Source organism: Mya arenaria, chromosome 17, assembly GCF_026914265.1.
Source record: "Mya arenaria isolate MELC-2E11 chromosome 17, ASM2691426v1".
NCBI lineage: Eukaryota > Metazoa > Mollusca > Bivalvia > Myida > Myidae > Mya > Mya arenaria.
In genome coordinates, this window is record NC_069138.1 from 54413313 (window position 1) to 54431865 (window position 18553).

At 34.2% G+C, this 18553-nt stretch overlaps 2 protein-coding genes across 3 annotated transcripts in view; one reads left to right on the forward strand and one right to left on the reverse strand.

Moving 5' to 3' along the window:
* Positions 1 to 882: 882 nt before the first annotated feature.
* On the reverse strand, positions 883 to 15513 carry LOC128224440 (uncharacterized). The gene is made up of 5 exons (XM_052934282.1): positions 15379 to 15513; positions 11806 to 11879; positions 10705 to 10789; positions 5542 to 5662; positions 883 to 4923 (listed from the first exon to the last, which is right to left on the reverse strand). The coding sequence occupies exons 1-5, from the start codon at positions 15421 to 15423 to the stop codon at positions 4526 to 4528; spliced, it is 723 nt and encodes a 240-aa protein (XP_052790242.1). The 5' UTR covers positions 15424 to 15513; the 3' UTR covers positions 883 to 4525.
* Positions 15514 to 15557: 44 nt separating this feature from the next.
* LOC128223084 (uncharacterized) overlaps positions 15558 to 18553 on the forward strand; it is a 47354-nt gene continuing 44358 nt past the window's right edge. The window contains exons 1-2 of one of the 2 annotated variants that reach the window (XM_052932323.1): positions 15558 to 15595; positions 18165 to 18345. In XM_052932323.1, coding sequence (XP_052788283.1) covers positions 18168 to 18345 — 178 coding nt within the window. In that variant the 5' untranslated portion in view covers positions 15558 to 15595; positions 18165 to 18167. The remainder of the gene's footprint in view (positions 15596 to 18164; positions 18346 to 18553) is intronic. The other variant, XM_052932321.1, reaches the window with a different exon arrangement.

The following is an 18553-nucleotide window of genomic DNA, read 5'->3' on the forward strand; positions in this document are numbered from 1 at the left end:
TCTACGTCAAGTTATCACTCGGACACTCATTATGACTTTTTTCAATGGCATTGTTACCTTGACCTTTGGATAGGGGTCATCTACTGGTAACGCCCAACTTCCCTCTTGAGTTTGAGGACCATAGATGCAGACATTGTCAAGTTATCACTAGGACAAGCTTTTCACGTTCAAGGTCACTGTGACATTGACCTTTGAACTGATTACATCAAAACAATAGGGGTGATCTACTGGTGAAGCCCAACATCCCAGTCAAGCTTGGGGATCCTTGTTTTACATCAAATGGAAAGGATAAAAACTGAAACTTTATTATGGATGCAACTTCCAACTGCAGTGTAGTAAGCATAGAAACTGAAACCTTGAAAAGAGGAGTTATGGAACTCTTACTTAAAGCTGCACTCTTACTCCCAAATAAGATTTACCACAATTAATACTATTGTTTTAATATTCCAAAAAGGATTGATAAATGTCGAAAACAATTGTTCTTATGAAGGATACCGAGTTTAATTTGAAAGAAATGTGCGATATTTTCACCTTATGGGGCTATATTAGATCTCAGTAAATCTTAAAGCATTCACCAATCATTTAATATTTTGCGTTTTCTGTTATTTAATACAGGGTTACATCCTTGTTATCAGTAATATTTATTTTTTCTATAAATGCATTATTTAGTAAGAAGTTAAAGGTTTATCAGTCAATATTGATGTTTGTTATACATGCTTGTGTATACATTTTGAATAAGAGGGTCACTTTAATGCAAAATGGTACAAAAGTGACCTTTAACCCTTCTGAATTGCGTTGCAACTCAACCTACTGACCAGATTAAGTATGACCAGCCAGAGTTAAAGAGAAAACAACAAATTCAGAAAAAAGTGAACTAAAATATCTTTAATTAAAACATTTATTCATTGAAAAAAGACAAAATGTACATACAAAAAGAGAACATTGACGCCTAATTCTAGACTGACAAGTCTGCAAGTAAGCTTAAATTATATTTCCAATATTGAAGAAATTATAATGAACAACTATTCCCCCAAAATGGGGTATTTTGACCATTCCAAAATTATGAAACATGATATTAATTACATTGGGTAAATATAATGTAATTTAACCTAATAAATTATATTTTTGTTACCACATGGTTCTCAAGTTTCCATGATCTTGACATTTGACCTACTTACCTCAAAATTAATAAGGGTTATAAGCTGATCATGGGCAACCTTCTTTTAAAGCTTAATAGTGCTAGTTCAAACAGTTCTAGAGATACTGAGGCACAGGTTTTAGAAGACTTATGACCATGACCTTAAACTTTAAGCTACTGACCTCAAAATCGAAAGGTGTCATCTGCTGGTCAAGGGCAACTGTTCTTAAGTTAATGGGGGACAACATTTTCAAAAGACTTTTGACCATGATATTGACCTTTGATCTACTGGGATCATTAATTGGTCAAAGCCAACCTTTTATTTACGTTTCATCAAACTTTTTTTGTGTTCATGGTGCATGTAAAGTTTTTGTAAGACTGTTGTCAGTGACCTTGACACTTGATATAAACAAAGGGCAACCCAAAACTGAGATTTATGGTTCTAGATCAAATCATTCTCAAGTAAGTGTGCTGACAAAATTTTCATAAAATGTTGAATGTGAACTTGACCTTTGACCCACTGCCCTCAAAACAAAATGGATCTTCTGCTGGTCAAGGCAATCTATCAGTTTTTTCTTAGGCATACACATAGGTCAAATTTTCCTAAAATTATTTTGTGGACAAGTTTTCAAACATGGTGAACCATCACCTTAACCTTTGGATCTTAAAAAAATATGGGTTATCAACCTGGGTCATCAATTGAGCTGTAGTCACCAAGAGTTGTTGTGGGGAAAAGATGTGGTTAACTGACAGATGGACATTTGCAAAACTATACGCCGTTTTTTCAAAAGGTGCTCTACTCATATTTAGATTGTAACCTGCAAAATTAAAGCCTATTATATCACCCTTCAATATGTACAACCCTTAATAGATAATACTTACAGTTTTCTTACAGTTTTATAACTAAAAGATATGATTTAAAAATTTGGTTCCCTGCCTGCAGAAAACACTTAATAATATAAGTCAGTTAGAACATTTTGTGCAAAATCTTAATAACTAAGAAGGATTTGCCTGCTTTGTTTACTCCAGCCTCCACAATCATTAAGATGTTACGCAATATTTTCTAACTATTACATAAACACTATAAACATGATATTTTACAATCATTCACATAACTACTTCCGACAGTTAAAAGATGAAGACAAAGTTACAATGATGAGCCCAACACATATGTTCGAATCGAAACCTGTTGGTCTGATATCCCAGAAACCGGCCAAAATACTTCGAGCCTTGCGAATATCGAGCCAAGCTAAGCAGGCATGCTTACAAAGAGTAAATCAAAATCGGTCCTTAACATTTAGTTCGAGCCAATGAGGAAATCGAGCCAAGTGATATCCAGCCAACAGGTTTCAACTTTATTATTACATGTATATCTAAAAAATAAAATAAACCTGAACCTAGAACCACATCATATTCACCAGCATAATCTTTGAAGGTACGTGTATAACCTATTTGGTAAGAGCTGCATATAAATGCCTTTGACTATTACAAAACATTATCCTGGCAATATACATATTAAACATAAACACATACAAATACAAAAAAAGGGTAAAGAGCCATATTATAAGAGTGAAAAAAGTAAAGTAAGTATTGAAGAAACAGTTAAATTTCTAGGGTACACCTACCTTTAACAGATTCAGAAAGACAGGATGTATTACCTAGATAGTAAGATCTAAGAATATTGTAAATTGCATTTAATTAATACTCATCTTCTATTACCGGTATATTTGAAGAAGAACATTTACATTTTCTATCACCTTTTGACACATACATTTGTAAGTGTCTATACAAAATTATATCAAAATTAATATCAGATTCTATGTGTAAAATATCAAAAAGTACAAAATATAAACACAAATGTAAATCAATCCATTGTTGTGTAATATCTACACAACCAATTTTACACCAAACATGTTGAAAAAAACAAAATATTATAACATACATATAATTAGCATGCATTTACAGAAACATTAGTAAAGCTTTAATAATACTTCAGCAATCGGCCAATATCTATTCCATACAAGCAGAAACAAGAAGCCCATGACGGCCTTTGTCATTTTCAATTAGATGAATTTCAAGGGGCTATAACCCAGTCATGCATTGTGGGATCTGACTGGTTTTCGAAAGGAGCCAAGGTCTTATCAGTACGTAACAACTGCTATGATAGGTTGGTGAATATCAGATAGGAAATGGAGGCTCATTTGTGTCACAAGCAGTATTATAGCAATTTTGATAATTTCAATAAATCTAGTCATGCATGGGCTGATGTGGCTGGTTTTTGAAAGGAATATCATTAAGTCAGTGTCTAATAATTGTATAAGTCTTAAGAGAAATCAGTCAACCCTTTTAAACAAAGGCAAGGGAGAAAGACAACAGCCAAAAGCATATCTGAGTAAAGGTTGTCTCTCTTAAACTGTATCAGAAAGGAAGAGAAAAAAAAACAAAACAACTGCAACCAATCTAAAAATAACATGTCGTCTTTCTTAGACAGTAATGTTTGACTCGGCTACAATAGCAATTTTAATCATTTCAAGGGACATAATCCAGTCATACATGGGCAAGATATGGCTGGTATTCGAAAGGAACGGAGTTCTCATGGATATCTAACTATTGTACAAGTTTGTGTTCACAAGCAATTGTTTACGTAGAAAAACAGGGATGAATGACATCGCATGAACTCTTCGGCATGTAGAGCTTAAAATTGACAATAAATTTTGAATCTTGTATGATCTTCCTTGGTACCCCGCCACAGATACATATTTTCAAACTTGGACAGTTTGAAAGTATACCATTGACATTAATTGCTTGTTCAGGTAGCATACTCGCTTTTAACCAAGACATCACTGGCCTTGAATTTGTGGTTACCAAGCTGAACAAGCGGGGTTTCCTCCAAATATTCTGGTTTCTCACACACAACAAGACACACACACAACCACCAATGATAGTGATTAATATTATGTTGTAATTACTTGTTTCACAATCATTATAAAATAAAAAAGTTTTAACTAAACTAATCATTGACATATGTTTCTTCATATACCTATATAGTAATACAAAAGTATGAGAAAACCATTCCAGAGCGTATATAAAATATTTCTTGTACCATGTAATGTTGTTTTTTTCCTCTTTACATTAACTCCCATATCAGAACAGAAACAAGGAGGCCGAGCTTAACTGTGCCGATAAAATACAACATTATTCATTTATACACATGCTAGTTATTGAACTTTGTCCTTGAAAATATACAAAAAATCAGTGACTTCACCATCTACTCTGGTGATTGAAATTATAAAAACACTATAAAAAGAGCTTGTGATTAATTTCAATGACTCAGGCTGTGGGTTCAGTAACCATAATGTTGATATGTTTAAACCAAAATAAATATTGCTAAGCTTTAGACTCGTTTCCATCAACTACCTCAATGATCACCACCTTGTTCTTATCAAAATCATCTGATCCTTCGTCAAAGCTATCTTCTTTCAGAGATTGCTCAGCCTTTTTTAACTCCTCATCTTTTTCCTTATCTGTCAATAAACCAATTAAAGGCATCACCGGCTTTGGGAGCTTGTCTGTGTCTACTCCTAAGTCAGATATAGAGCTTCTGAACTCCCCAGATTTTATCTTCTCGTGTGAACCAGTCTGTGGAGTATAGACTGGTTTCAGACTTGGAGGCTCGGCAAGGGGTTCAGGGCTGTTACAATGTTCCACAGGCCCCTGGGAAAGCCTCAGGGACATAGATCGTTGTTGGTCTTCTCTCTGGGAAAGCCGCAGGTCCATTTCGATTGCTGTAAAAAAGTATGAATATATACATGTATGAATAAGGCCAACAATAAACTATACTTAAATCTTCTGTCTTTTGAATCAGGTACAAGAAAAAATTATACTTAATATATCAATATTTTTTTCAAATAACACCTTAAGAATGCATATCAAAATGAATGTCTGTTCACTGTTCTAAATATCATATTTTACAAACTGTATTTCCTTGAGGCATAACTTGAACAAAGTGACCAAGAGCACTCTCACCAAGATTTATCGTGATTGGATAATAAAGTATAGTATATGCACAAGGATTTTCTGACCCAGCTGCCACTGTTTGATGCCAAAAGTAACTCCTTCATATGTAAAACCATGTATGCACAAACAAACACACAAACATGCACAGACACATGTAAACAAACACACATGCATGTAACCTATAGTCAATGAAACACACACACAAACATGTACGCACACCAACACTCACAAACACGCACACACACAAACACGCACACACACACACACATACATCCACGCTCACACACACTCACAAAAATGCACACACTCAAACACTCACAAACATGCACACACACACACACACACATCCACGCTCACACACGCTCATATGTCAGACTTATACTGACCTTGGAGCCTTTTCTGCTTCTCCTCATATGCCTGGTTGAGTTTCTGTGCCAGGAACAGCTGGGTTCTATCCTTCACTATGGAACGTACAAGCTCATCAAACCCTTTCTCCCCTTTCTGTACCTGGTTCAATAAAATACCAAACAGTACCATTTCTGATCAAATGATGATCCCTTACAATTGAGGTCGTCCATAATCAATGGCAAATTCTTAAAATTAACGATCATTAACAAACTAAACAAATTAGCTTTGTTCCTGTTGTGGGACTGAACTCTGACCCCTTGTTGTTCAAGTGGACACTCTACCAGGTTAAAGCTAGCTCAATAGCAAGACAGTAAAAGTGCTGCTATATATCCTGTACCCACACACCTCCTACATTTTTTTAATTCTTCCTTGAATGACAAACTACACCAATAAGCTTTGTGAATCTGGTGAGGTTGAAACCACGACCCTTTGATCTTGAGGTGTGACACTCTATTGTGAATCAAATCTATCTTATTAGGAAGACAGTTAATTTAATGAGTGGTGCCATATACTCTAAACTGCTTACACACACCTCGTCCATTTTTTTTTAAAACCTTCTACTTGACCTTGAGGCTTATCCTACTTGACCTTGAGGCTTATCCTACTAGGTGAGTCATTTACAATGGCTGTTGAAATGATCACAAATATACTTTATGGGCTTGGTGGGGATTGAGCCCCTGACCTTTTGCTTTGCAGGTAAGAATCTCTACCACTTTGCTGTAAAAGCTAGCTGTTTAGCAAGACACAATTGCCACTGTATGTCCAATACCCTAGCCTTTTCATACAAAGTGAGACATTTACGTTGGGAGCTAAAAATGTGACAAACTATGCGAATACACTTTGTGCATGTGGCGAGGATTGAACCAATGACCTTCTCCCTTCTCTCTGTAGGTGAACACTCTACCACATAGCTATACAAACTTTTACCAAGACAGTATAAGTGCTGCTATATAATGAATACCTGGTAACAACTATGTGTATTCTCTAAACATGGACAAATATGGTGGAGCAAAAGTATAAATAATTTCATCTTCAGCTACAAAAATTACATCCATTTAACAAAATTACCGCATAATTTGCTTTTATGTTCAATCATACTTTTGTGCACTTAAGAACATTTATAACCAGCTTGTTATTTGGTGTAACTGTTTCTCACTTCAACCTTTTTGGTCTATAGTGCATGTGTGTTATTCATGTTCCTATCAATTGTTGATCACATTTTCCCATAAATATAGAGTCATTTATACTCATGCGAATGGTTTCTACTTATCTGACATTTGTTATGCTTAGGAATTTATATTTAATGTGATTGATATAAGATTACTATGAAGTATACTTTATAAGAATTTACAACCTACATTTACAGCCAATGAAATTGCAGATCTATAGGCAAACATTAGGTATAAGGCTTAATCGTTGAGACGTTCAACTTCCGCGGGTGTTATAAGGTCTGCTTACTGCCACTCATCCAATACACACTCCCTTCATCAGTTTTTGCTTTGACAATATGTCAGCCAATGAGATTGTATTCTAAGACAGTAAGATTACCCGAAGAAGTTTTTTAATCATTAAGAAGGGCATGTTCACTTTGCTCACTCTGCCCATTCCTAATCATTAAAATGTTACTTTATGTCATCTAACTATTACTTAAATTTAATAAGCAAACTTTTGTCCTCACCTTGAGCTCATCATAATTATATTTTTCTCTGTACAGTAAGTCTTGTCCAAAGGGACCGTTTTCTTAGTTAAACAACAGGCCCATATTTCTCGAAACATCTTAATTAAGTCCCAGGATTAAGCTAAACCCACTATTTTTGGTTTGGTATCATTTGTGTAATATTTACAAGAGTTTTTGCACTTTAAATGAAAATTACTCGTATGTTTATGATAATCACAAAAAATTAACTTTTATTTTGTGAAATCAAGATTAAGGAAGAAATTTAACTATATTACAGAGCAACTTACATTAAGATTCTTATGCTTAATATCTTTTTTAAAAATTAAAGCAACACACTCACAGATGGAACGTTTTTACAACTTTTTTATTTTTTGTCTTAAAATGAGCCAATTTTTGCAAAAAAATCATGGAATCCAGTGATATAAGACTACTGACAAAAAATCAGTTCGCAGATTTTTATATTTAAGTTCAAAAACTGATGTTTTATGCATTTTCCTTAAACTGTAAGCCATAAAACATTAATTTTCGAACGGAAATATGAAAATCTACGATCTGATATTTTGTCAGCAATCTTTTATCATTGGTTTGCAGATATTTACGCAAAAATTTACTCTTCTCGAGACAAAAAATAAAAGTTGTAAAAATGGTTTATCTGTGAGAATGCAGCTTTAAGGCCAGATTAGGACAAATGAATAGAACAACAAAATGTATACTGAGATGAAAATGTATTATATTGTTTTGATAAATAATTGTTTCTATATCTTTTCTTTCACACTGGTATTGATTGGCTATTGTTTACTTTTTCTGATTCAATTGAAACTCCAATCTCCAAAAAACATTACAGCTCGTTTAAGCGGCTAGGTGAAAAGAGAAACTATAGTTTTACATATTTTTGGTTTACATTACATCATAATTTGAATAATTTGTAAATAAATACAAGAAAGTAGAAAAACATCTGTTATTTTTCACATCCATCTGCCCGTCCTTGCTTGACCTAGGGTGCTGTAACCAGCCTTTGCGTTACCACTCACACGCCCGGCTCGGTTACACTTTACAACTTCAGCATAAACACTTATATTGTCTTTTCATTTGATAAACATAACTGGAAATCAAATGACCATTTATCACTATGCCTTTTGACCGATTTTCATATTTCAATCCCTACCTACAGTATAATTTTCAGGAGCAGACCCAGGATTCGATGTTTGAGGGGGCGTAACTTAGGAGGCACAACCATTTGACTTTGCCCTCGCTCAAAACCCGAATGTTATTTGGTTGAAAGTGTTTGGAGGGAGGTTTGAGGGTACTTCCCAAAATATTTTTTTTACAATTTCTAGTCTGAAATGGTGCATTTTGGGCGTATTTTATTAAAAAAAATTCTCCTATATTGAAATAAAAGTAAACTTGGATGATTTAGGGGAGAGGGGGGGTGGACAGCAGGATGGACAATAAAGATTTTCATCAAAATCAAGATCGTTTACTTAACAAATAAGAACTTAATCTAAAATTTCGAACAAGGAAAAATTTTGCAACCAGCCAAGTTACCTGTGTCACTACTGAATGCGCTTTTGTGCAAAAGAAATTGATATACAAATTATCCAACTTGTGCCTCATACAAATTGTTTGGGTTTTTTCCTCATATTTTTATAAGCTAGAGACATGTAAGTGCTATAATTACTAAATATGGCTGTAACAACATACCAGTATACTGGCTGTATATACTGGACCACATTCAGATCTACATCTTAATGATTAACTCAAACCAGCATATGCAATATGCTTTAAGCGAGAAGTTTTCCAATCAGTGCAATTACTAAAATATATACTCAAAAGTAAGCAGAAATTTCTTTTAAAGGCGGACAATATAGATTCAGATGCAAATAAATGGTGTTTGCATTATCATGTTCAACTCCTTTGACTTTAATGATCAAAACAGAAAAAAGCACATGAATTGTGTACGTACAGCTAAAACATATTAGCCTTTATAAAAAAAAAAAAAAAAAATTTTTTATAGCTACGTGGCCACAATTTTCCCAGTTAAAAAAACTCAAATTTATTTTTTATTTTTTCTGTATACAAATTACTTTGCACCAACCTATATAGTGTGCCTTTAAAGTTGGAACCTGATTAACCTAAATACTCATAAAAACTGTTAAATGTTACAATAAAGTTTCCGTGTTAAACAGCTCTATCTGCACTTATATTGTGATTCATGTTTTAAAAATATCAACTTTGTGATAGTGGGGCTTGAATAATTTGTCCTCATGAATGAAGTTAACAAGATGTTGTGATATGTAATTGTTAGTGTATTTTTGTCTTCTAAACAAAGAAGATGGCAGGCCTGAAGCAGCCCAGCGCAGACTTATCCTTGAAAAAAAAGACCATAAATGAGTACTATTTTCCTTAAATAAGCCAGTCAACATGATACATCTTCTAAAAAAAAAAAAATTAATGACTAAATGGGCATTTGGTGGATGTTTTCGTTACCAAAAATGGAAATTTGGCGATTATAATCTGCTTTATGTACTTTTCACTGTCAAAGCTCAAAGACTGGGGGGGTTTCAATAAAGATCTTAGTTGATTTTAATCTTGAAATGAAATAATCTTAGTATCATAGTTCCATTACTCTGCTTCAAATTTGAGTGAAATTAGCTTTAACTATCAATTAAACGAACACAGAGATAATGAAATAAGACCAATATGATGTATTACCATTGGTGCCCTTTATACAGATTTAAGATAATTGAAGTTACGACTAACATCCTTTATTGAAACCGCCCCCAGAACCCTGAATCACAATATATCTATCTCTGTTTAATGTCAACTCCTCTTCCGAGTGTTACTGACATGAACGGTGCGCGCCGGTTTGTTAGTGAAAAAAAATAAAACACTGATGAAGCAAATCACATCAGAAAAGTGAGAACTGGGGTATAAAAGAAAACAAAATTTACATGTAGGTAACATGATAAAAAGTGATTGGTGAACTGGTAAAAAGATAAAAACATTGCTCGCTTATCTAATGCTTAATGGTTGCCACAGCCACCTTGAATGTTTCAGGGGTGGGGTGGGGATAGTAACAATATGATCGGGCAAACTGTTCCAAAGTACAACCGAGTGAGGATAGAATGAAAATTTGTGAAAGTCAGTTTTTACTTGAATTTGTCTGAAACATAGTGGGTGCATTAGTCTGGTAAATCTTATTGGTGTTTGAATATAAGATGGCAGCGTAATAACAACATGATGATGGTATATGTTGTAAAACATTACAAGTCAGGAATCTAGTCTACGTTGTTCAAGTGAGCGCCAACCAGACTTTCCTGCATGTTTGTAACACTGGAGAGAGGAGAGAAGTCATGTTCAATTATAGGCTCTGCATAATGCAAAATATTACATTATTATTATTTTTTACATCTTGTTTCACTTCTAATAAGTAAATAAACGGATACAAATAATTTATACAAACCAAAATATCAATGAGCTTGTCAACCTTCTGTCTACTTATGGGTATGCTGCTGATTATCTCCTCGTCATCTCTGTTCAGAATGTACCTAAAAACAGAAACACCAGATAATCTCATACATCATCTTCAATATATCGTATTATTATTATTATAGAGGTTTGTGAACCACTACCTGTTTTCGTTCACAGAAGAGTAACTTCAAGTACAGGTGAAAATCACAGATTAATTAGTTTAAATTTGGTTTGCAAAATTTCTCTTTAAATTTGTACTTGTACATTCGTAAGTTCGCTGGGATTGCATAAATCACTTTCCTCCTGTTATGGTACATTTATCACACCTATATTTCTTAACTTGTACAAAGTTCATATACCTGGATGACATCATAAGTGCACATAAAGCAGCCCACATATACACGGACCTGTATAAAGAGTGTTTCACAACCTTTCTATCAGGAAGAGTAACACTGTTATACATGACCACAAGAACAAAACTTTTCCCCCTTTTTTTTTTCAAAATGATGATGAACATAATGTATCCAAACTTTGATGTAACTGTCCTTTACTGATCCATCTATTTACATTATTTGTAGTATACGCCGTGGTCAAGGTATCAAAATAATCAGCATTATTGAAAGATTTGAAAATTCAATGTTTTGTATTTTTATGTAACTCTGTGGCCCTATAAAATACATCTTATACATGTATTGACTATTGTGTATAACTGAATTGCAATTTATTGTCATGTTCTTAATGAGTGGTAAAATATTTCTACAACTTTAAACTTAATAAAACATTGGTGCAACATTATTAACACAAGAAAAAGATCATTTTAGTAGCATATATCAAAGAATATGACCAACTTTATTGATTCATTTTATAAGTATACCACACACATTCATATGTGAGAACTTAGTGCAGAACATTTTAAAACTTCCAGGTTGAAAAATACCCTGGCCATGGTGTAAAGTATATTTATATTTTACATGCATCGTGTATTTTTAGAATTTACAAACAATGAGTTTTGACACAGGGATATTATAAACCTTTTTTAATTCAGACAAAGAGTTATTTGAAGATTATCATAGGAAGAACAAAACAGCCTTACTTTGACTTCAGATGTGGAAAGTGCATCACAGGGTTCAGATCTCGACACAAAGCAGGCCGGAGCTCATTCAGCACCTTTGTTAAAAGGATGGAATGGATGACCAGTTAATTATGACACAAAAATTACATAAATTGAGAGCACATACTTAGGCTAAGGCATATAAAAAAAACTAAAATCTACATGTATGATGTTATACAGTACTAAATGTGGCCCAAGTTTTCAAATGGGACCTTAGAGACAAATTGAAACAAGAGTGCTGCACAGCCAAGGCCAATGCATGTCTGTTGTTGTTTTTTCATTCAAACAAGGCCTTGAAGTGGCATACATGTAATATCGAATATTATTAAAGCCAGATTTAAGGGCATTGCTTTAAATGTATGTACAACATGTGTTTGGCAACATGTGTACCGGTATCAAGTTTCATTTGAATATCTTAAACAGTTCTCGCGCAATGTTAAATAAAGTCATTATGATTCCAACAATAAAAACTCAACTTTTCAGATTCATGAGCTAAAAAAAAGTTGTATACTGGTAATATATCTGGTCCAACAGGGGGAAGAGATAACTCAGTCTTTAAGGTTGTACATTGTAGGTGATCCAATTAAAAAATGATGGATAAAAGTATGTATAACAACACCTTATGTACACCAAATTAATATCTCAACTGCACTTGAATGTCAATCACTGAGTAGTGTCCAGTGATGACCGAAGATATTTGACTAATTGTGTCTCAAGTGTTGAATTTTATCATTTTAAGGCAATATAGTGAGATAAACAACAATTTTGAGGACATATAATGCCTTAAATAAATTAACTCTACTGATTTGTTCTGGTTAACGCAACATTTGTTGTTCTTGTTGTGGTATATAGGCATGGATTATAATAACCTTTAATTTAACAGATGCATTAGATTGTTGTATGTATGTATTTCTTTAGACCTTGCGACCCATGAAAGTGCAAGCAATTATTTCCAACAGGGTCCTTTGTTTTTGCTGAAGGGACAGCACGCTGAAGAGACATTGGTGGGATACAAGGAAGTCTGGGTGTGACACCCTAGCTCTTTATCGTACCACTTTTCTAAGCACTACCCTGACAAAGATCGCTGATATTGCTAGCTGTTGTATTCCAAGCAAGGTTGTTAATGTTAATCATAAAGATCCCCCATGGATGAATGCTGATATTAAATTAAAAATTCGAAAACGCAAAAGGGCATCCAGTACACTGGTTAAAGTTCCGTGGTCTTAGAAATGAAGTTGTTGCTCTGATTCGCCGCTCCAAATCCTTGTATTTTGATAATCTTGCTTCCAAACTCAAATCCAGCGAAATTAGTTCGAAAGATTGGTGGAAAACTCTCAAATCCTTCATTAGTCCTGATACATCCAAAGCTATTCCTCCACTCCTTAACCCAGCTGATGGTGAACTAAAGACAGACGAACAAGATAAGGCCGATATTCTGAACGATTTTTTTGCTCGTCAAACATACATTGACGACTCCAGTCAAACTTTGCCTCTGCTTGATTCAAATCCTACTCATGATATTCTTAATAACATCCACATTACCCCATCTGAAGTAAAAGATGCGATAAGTTGCCTGGTTTTGGGTAAAGCATCTGGTCCTGACGGAGTAAGTAATCGCATTCTTCTCGAAGCCTCTGCTCAACTCAGTCAGCCTTTGTGTGATCTGTTTAATGATTCATTAAACACTTCTATTATGCCGTCAAGTTGGAAGTGTTCAAATGTTTGTGCAATTTTCAAAAAGGGTGATCCTTCAGACCCATCAGATTATCGTCCAATATCACTCCTAAATACTATGGAAAAGGTCTTTGAACGGATTATATTTAAACATGTCTTTAACTTTCTCCGTGATACTCACTTCTTTACATGTTTTCAATCCGGTTTCATGCCCGGTGATTCTACCGTTAATCAACTAACATCTATAATAAGTTCTGCCATGCCCTTGACGAAGGTCTTGAAATAAGAGTTGTTTTCTTTGATATAAGTAAAGCCTTTGACAAGGTTTGGCACCGTGGCCTTTTGTACAAACTCGAACATGCAGGCATATGTGGTTCACTTCTTTCTTGGTTTTCAAATTACTTGGAATATCGTCGACAAAGAGTGGTTATTCCAGGAGCCTCTTCATCATTTTCTGAGATTAAGGCTGGTGTACCCCAAGGCTCTATTTTAGGCCCCCTTTTGTTTCTTATATACATTAATGATATTGTAAATGATGTCAATTCTAACATCAATTTATTTGCTGATGATACTAGTCTATTCGTCATAGTCGAAACACCCCAAGTTGCAGCTGAGCAACTACAGTCCGATATCAACAAGTTGTCTCATTGGGCTGACAAGTGGCTTGTGAAATTGAATCCATCTAAATCCGAATCTATGGTGCTAACCAAAAAAAGATTAAAGCCCCTTCATCCTCCTTTGCAAATGTTTGATACAGTGATACCTTCTGTTGAATCCCATAAACATCTCGGAATACATATATCTGAAGATTGTAGTTGGCATGTTCATATTGATTATATTAAAGATAAAAATTGGGCTCGGATCAACGTGATGAAATGGCTAAGATTTCAATTAGACAGGCGATCTATAGAAGTTATTTATTTATCTTTTGTCAGACCAATCCTTGAATATGCAGACGTTATTTGGAGCAATTGCACCCAACATGAAAAGAATGAATTAGATAAAATCCAGACCAAGTGTGCCAGAATTGTAACTGGTTGTACACGTTTGGTTTCCATACGTCTTCTCGAAGTTGAAACTGGCTGGGAAAGTTTACAAACTAGGCGCGAAAAGCACAAACTTCTCTTTTCTTTAAAATGAAAAATGGGTTCACTCCTGATTATCTTTCAAACTTGGTCCCCCCAACAGTAGGGCAAGTATCAACAAGATATCTCAGAAATTCATCTAAAATCTCCATTCCTAGAACTCGCACATCATTGTATATGAACTCTTTCCTTCCTTCGGCTATTTTTTCCTGGAATAGTCTTCCAGCTGAAGCAACTTCTTTAGACACCATTCTATCTAAATCATCTTACTACTCTGAGAGCTATCATATTAATCCTTTATTTAGTAAAACCTGTATTTAATACTATTGCAAATAACCATTCAAGGAAAGGAACTTTATTAGTTAATTCTACCGTTCCAATCCTTTATTTTATATGTTTGTAACAAATGCTGTATTGTTGTTTTTCTGCATAATAAATATGTTTAAACTAAGCACTACCCTTTAAATGCCGAGCTCCAGGCATGTACCATATTTTAACGTCTTTTGGTAGGACATGGCCAGGGATGCTTAACCACTAGGCCACAGAGACGGTATAAAATGTTCTGTTCATAAACTATGATTAATATTGATTTTAACACAATGACAGATTTAAATGCTGTACTTATTAGTATGGTTTATATGATTAATGCCTTATATCTCACTATACATGTATATATGTAAAAAAATAATATGATTCAACATTTAAGACAATGAGTCTAATTTCAATGTGTCTGATCATCAATAATTTCAATAAAACAAACAAAAGATGATTGTGAAATAAGTGTTATTTCACTTACGCTAGTCTTCAAAATAGTAGCTGTTTCTTCACTGAGAGCTGTCATTTTGTTTCAGAGCATATAAACGTCACGAAAATATTGTACTTTCATGTACTTTTTTAACTTCCGTATTCAATCAAGGGAAGTCACTCCGAGCAAAATAAACAGAATGCGGAGTAACTTCCCTTGCCAAAGAGAACCCGGATGACGGTTAACCGCAAGACGCAAAAAGACCGAAGTAAGGAGAATAAAAATCAACGCTTATTTCATTAAGATGCAATCATTTATCGACCATTTTCTTGGTTGACAACATACTATTGCATTTGAGTGTCTTTGTCAGGATTTAAATATGAGTGAACATGCAATGTATTAAGCTTGAGATAGTGTTTTTTCACACAGTGACTTGTTTTTTTGTAATAAATGTTAATTATCAGATTATTGCATTATCGAAGTCTCATTGTTCATCATTCCATCCACAAATTAATCGTTAATTATGCAATATTAAATGCTAACCTTAAACTATTTTAAAGTTGAGAATCAAGCCATTTTAAGACCCGTAAAGAGCACATTATTCGAACAATGAATTCTACTAAAAACAGATGCAATTAACATATATTTGGTATCCAGCATACTAAATATACAGTATACACCCAGCAAACAATTGACGTTGGAAAGACGTAACAACGTCAGAAACCGACGTTGGATAGACGTTGTATATTGGTTAAAAATGAAAGTTTTTTAGACGTCGGAGTTACAACATTGGAACAACATCGGAGTTACGACGTTGGAACAACGTCGTGATAACAACCAAAATCCATTGTATAAACATGCATATCACACAGGTCACAGGTAATTAGGAATTACCACAGCATTCACCTACATTCGTTAACAAACAACTCAGAGAATGTACAAGTTTTATTTTCACAACTAATCTGTACAGACACTAAAAGTGTTAAATGATAAAGGCACATTCAATTAAATGACACATGGTAAACTTATAAGTTTAGAGATGTAGGTTAATTAACTTGTGTAAACAGTTCGTCATCCTCCACCTCCTTGTCTGTCTGGAGCGTACAGGATCCAATTGCCCCATCAACCTCATGTTCAGTAGCAGTAAACGCAGTGACACTTGCTGAAATACATAAAACCTTGTCAAATAAAATAATATTGACTTGAAACTGCTGAAATTATGGTTTTGATATCAAATTTCAAACAACAAAATTTCTCCAGTTTTGGTACAATATTTGCTGTATTTTTTCATTATCTTTTAATTGTTATACTTATTTCAGTGACAAGAATCTGTGATCAAAGCTATCGCGTATGACATCATTTTCAGTGATTAATTGCTTTGTTTTTCTTGAGTGGGCACAAGTGCTATTTTTATAAGAGGTGAATGCACAAGACTATACCTGGTACTCACTTTAATAATAACATAATTTAATGATTACTGTCAAGAAGCAGATTTGACTTGGCAAGTATTACCTTGAACACGTTGAAAAACTGCTTTTGAAAAGTCATTTTCTCCTTTTCCCCTTCACACTAGGTAGGCATTACATCATCCGTCATAAACCTGTCAAAAAGGGGTACAGAATAATATGAATTTAATAACAATATATATAATTTTGCTGGATGACAGTGAATTTAACAAAAACAATGGTAAATAACATGGGCCTTTCTGATCCTGATCAAAGATCAAAATTACACAGAAAATACTAGTATTTACAGATATTATTTAAGAGAACAATTAACATTGTTTTCTCATACAAAAAGGTACAAATCGGCGCGATGCCAATTGAGGGTGAATCGGGTTGAATTTCATGTATGCTAAAAATTCATTGAAACAACCTTGTAAAATACCAGAAAATTATTGCTACAAACCGTTAAACATGCATTGTATCAACTTACTTTGTTGTAATATTTAAAATATGAACCGTCGAGTCTCTAGAGGAGTAATTTACTCTTTCTCTTTTGTCAATATTCGTACATCTCATGAGCAATATGGCGGATCGAAATGGGTTCAAAATTGCGCAATTCTATTTTAAGATAAGGAATTAAACATGCATTGTTTTCGGAATTATCTAAATGACATGATTAGAAGCTATCAATATAATTATTTCTGCTAATGTTTGTTTAACAAGATGAATTTTAACAACAACAAAAAAAGGAAAGAAAACAACGTTGTATTTAAGTTGCCGACGTCGCGACCTTAATCCAACCTATATCCGACGTTGATACAACGTCATGTGTTTGCTGGGCAACTACAGTACTATGTTTTGATTGTGTCTCCCTGTTTAACCATGCAATTGCTATATATAATTCCGTGGACACCGGATATGAACAGAATATTTGGTGAATATCAAATTTGTTAGCTATCTTGTTAAAACATGTAACATCTTGTTTAAAAAAACTGGGTACAAAGTACATGAACATGTACTCCAGAGGTAACCTGCAATGGGTTCATTTAGATTCATGATTGAAATGTAGCCAACGGTACTGTTTTGTTTCGTACCCCTGTTGCAACGCATTGCATACACTTCAAGTAGAACCAAACAGCAAATTTTGCCCCAAACACGTTTAATGAATGAATGGCAGTTTTTCTCTAATATTCTGAGCACCAAGCATGACAACCCTTTGGATTTAACTTGACATACTGCACTTGAAGTGAACACTGCAAATGACTAGTCTAGATGGGATTTTTCTTAGCCAAGCATATTTCACAAAATAGCGTAAGCTACAACTTAAATTCATTTGAATTAGCATTGCTTAACAAAATTTATTGTTTAATTGATTTATACATGCCATTCTAGAAGATGGATGAAGACAAAGTGGTAGGGGAAAAGTCTCCATCCAAAGGAAGACGCAGTGCTAGAAAGCGCAGAAGAAGGGAATCATACTCTCCAGAGCTCAAACCTTCTGATGCCGAAAAGAAGAAAAAGACAGATCAACCTTATAAAACCTTGCCCAACAGGCCTTATGACATGGTCAATGGTAACTGTGATAATTTATTTATCATTTGTTTCTTCAAACTCTTTTTTGATGGTGTACATGACTTAGTTGATTCATTTATTGGGCCCTCACCAGTTTTATGAAGTTGGTTACAAATGTAGTTTATGTATTAAGAATTAAATGAATTTATTCATGCAGTGGATGTTGCTGCATGAGATGGATTAAATTTGTTTTACTTCTTACTGTACAA

What these genes read in the sequence shown, in the direction of transcription:
- LOC128224440 (XM_052934282.1), bottom strand. Translation starts at nt 15,423, where the DNA reads ATGACAGCTCTCAGTGAAGAAACAGCTACTATTTTGAAGACTAGC. An exon ending in CTACTATTTTGAAGACTAGC is followed by an intron (nt 11,880 to 15,378) that starts GTAAGTGAAATA and finishes CTTTTAACAAAG; the next exon opens with GTGCTGAATGAGCTCCGGCC. An exon ending in GAAGCAGAAAAGGCTCCAAG is followed by an intron (nt 4,924 to 5,541) that starts GTCAGTATAAGT and finishes ACTTTTTTACAG; the next exon opens with CAATCGAAATGGACCTGCGG.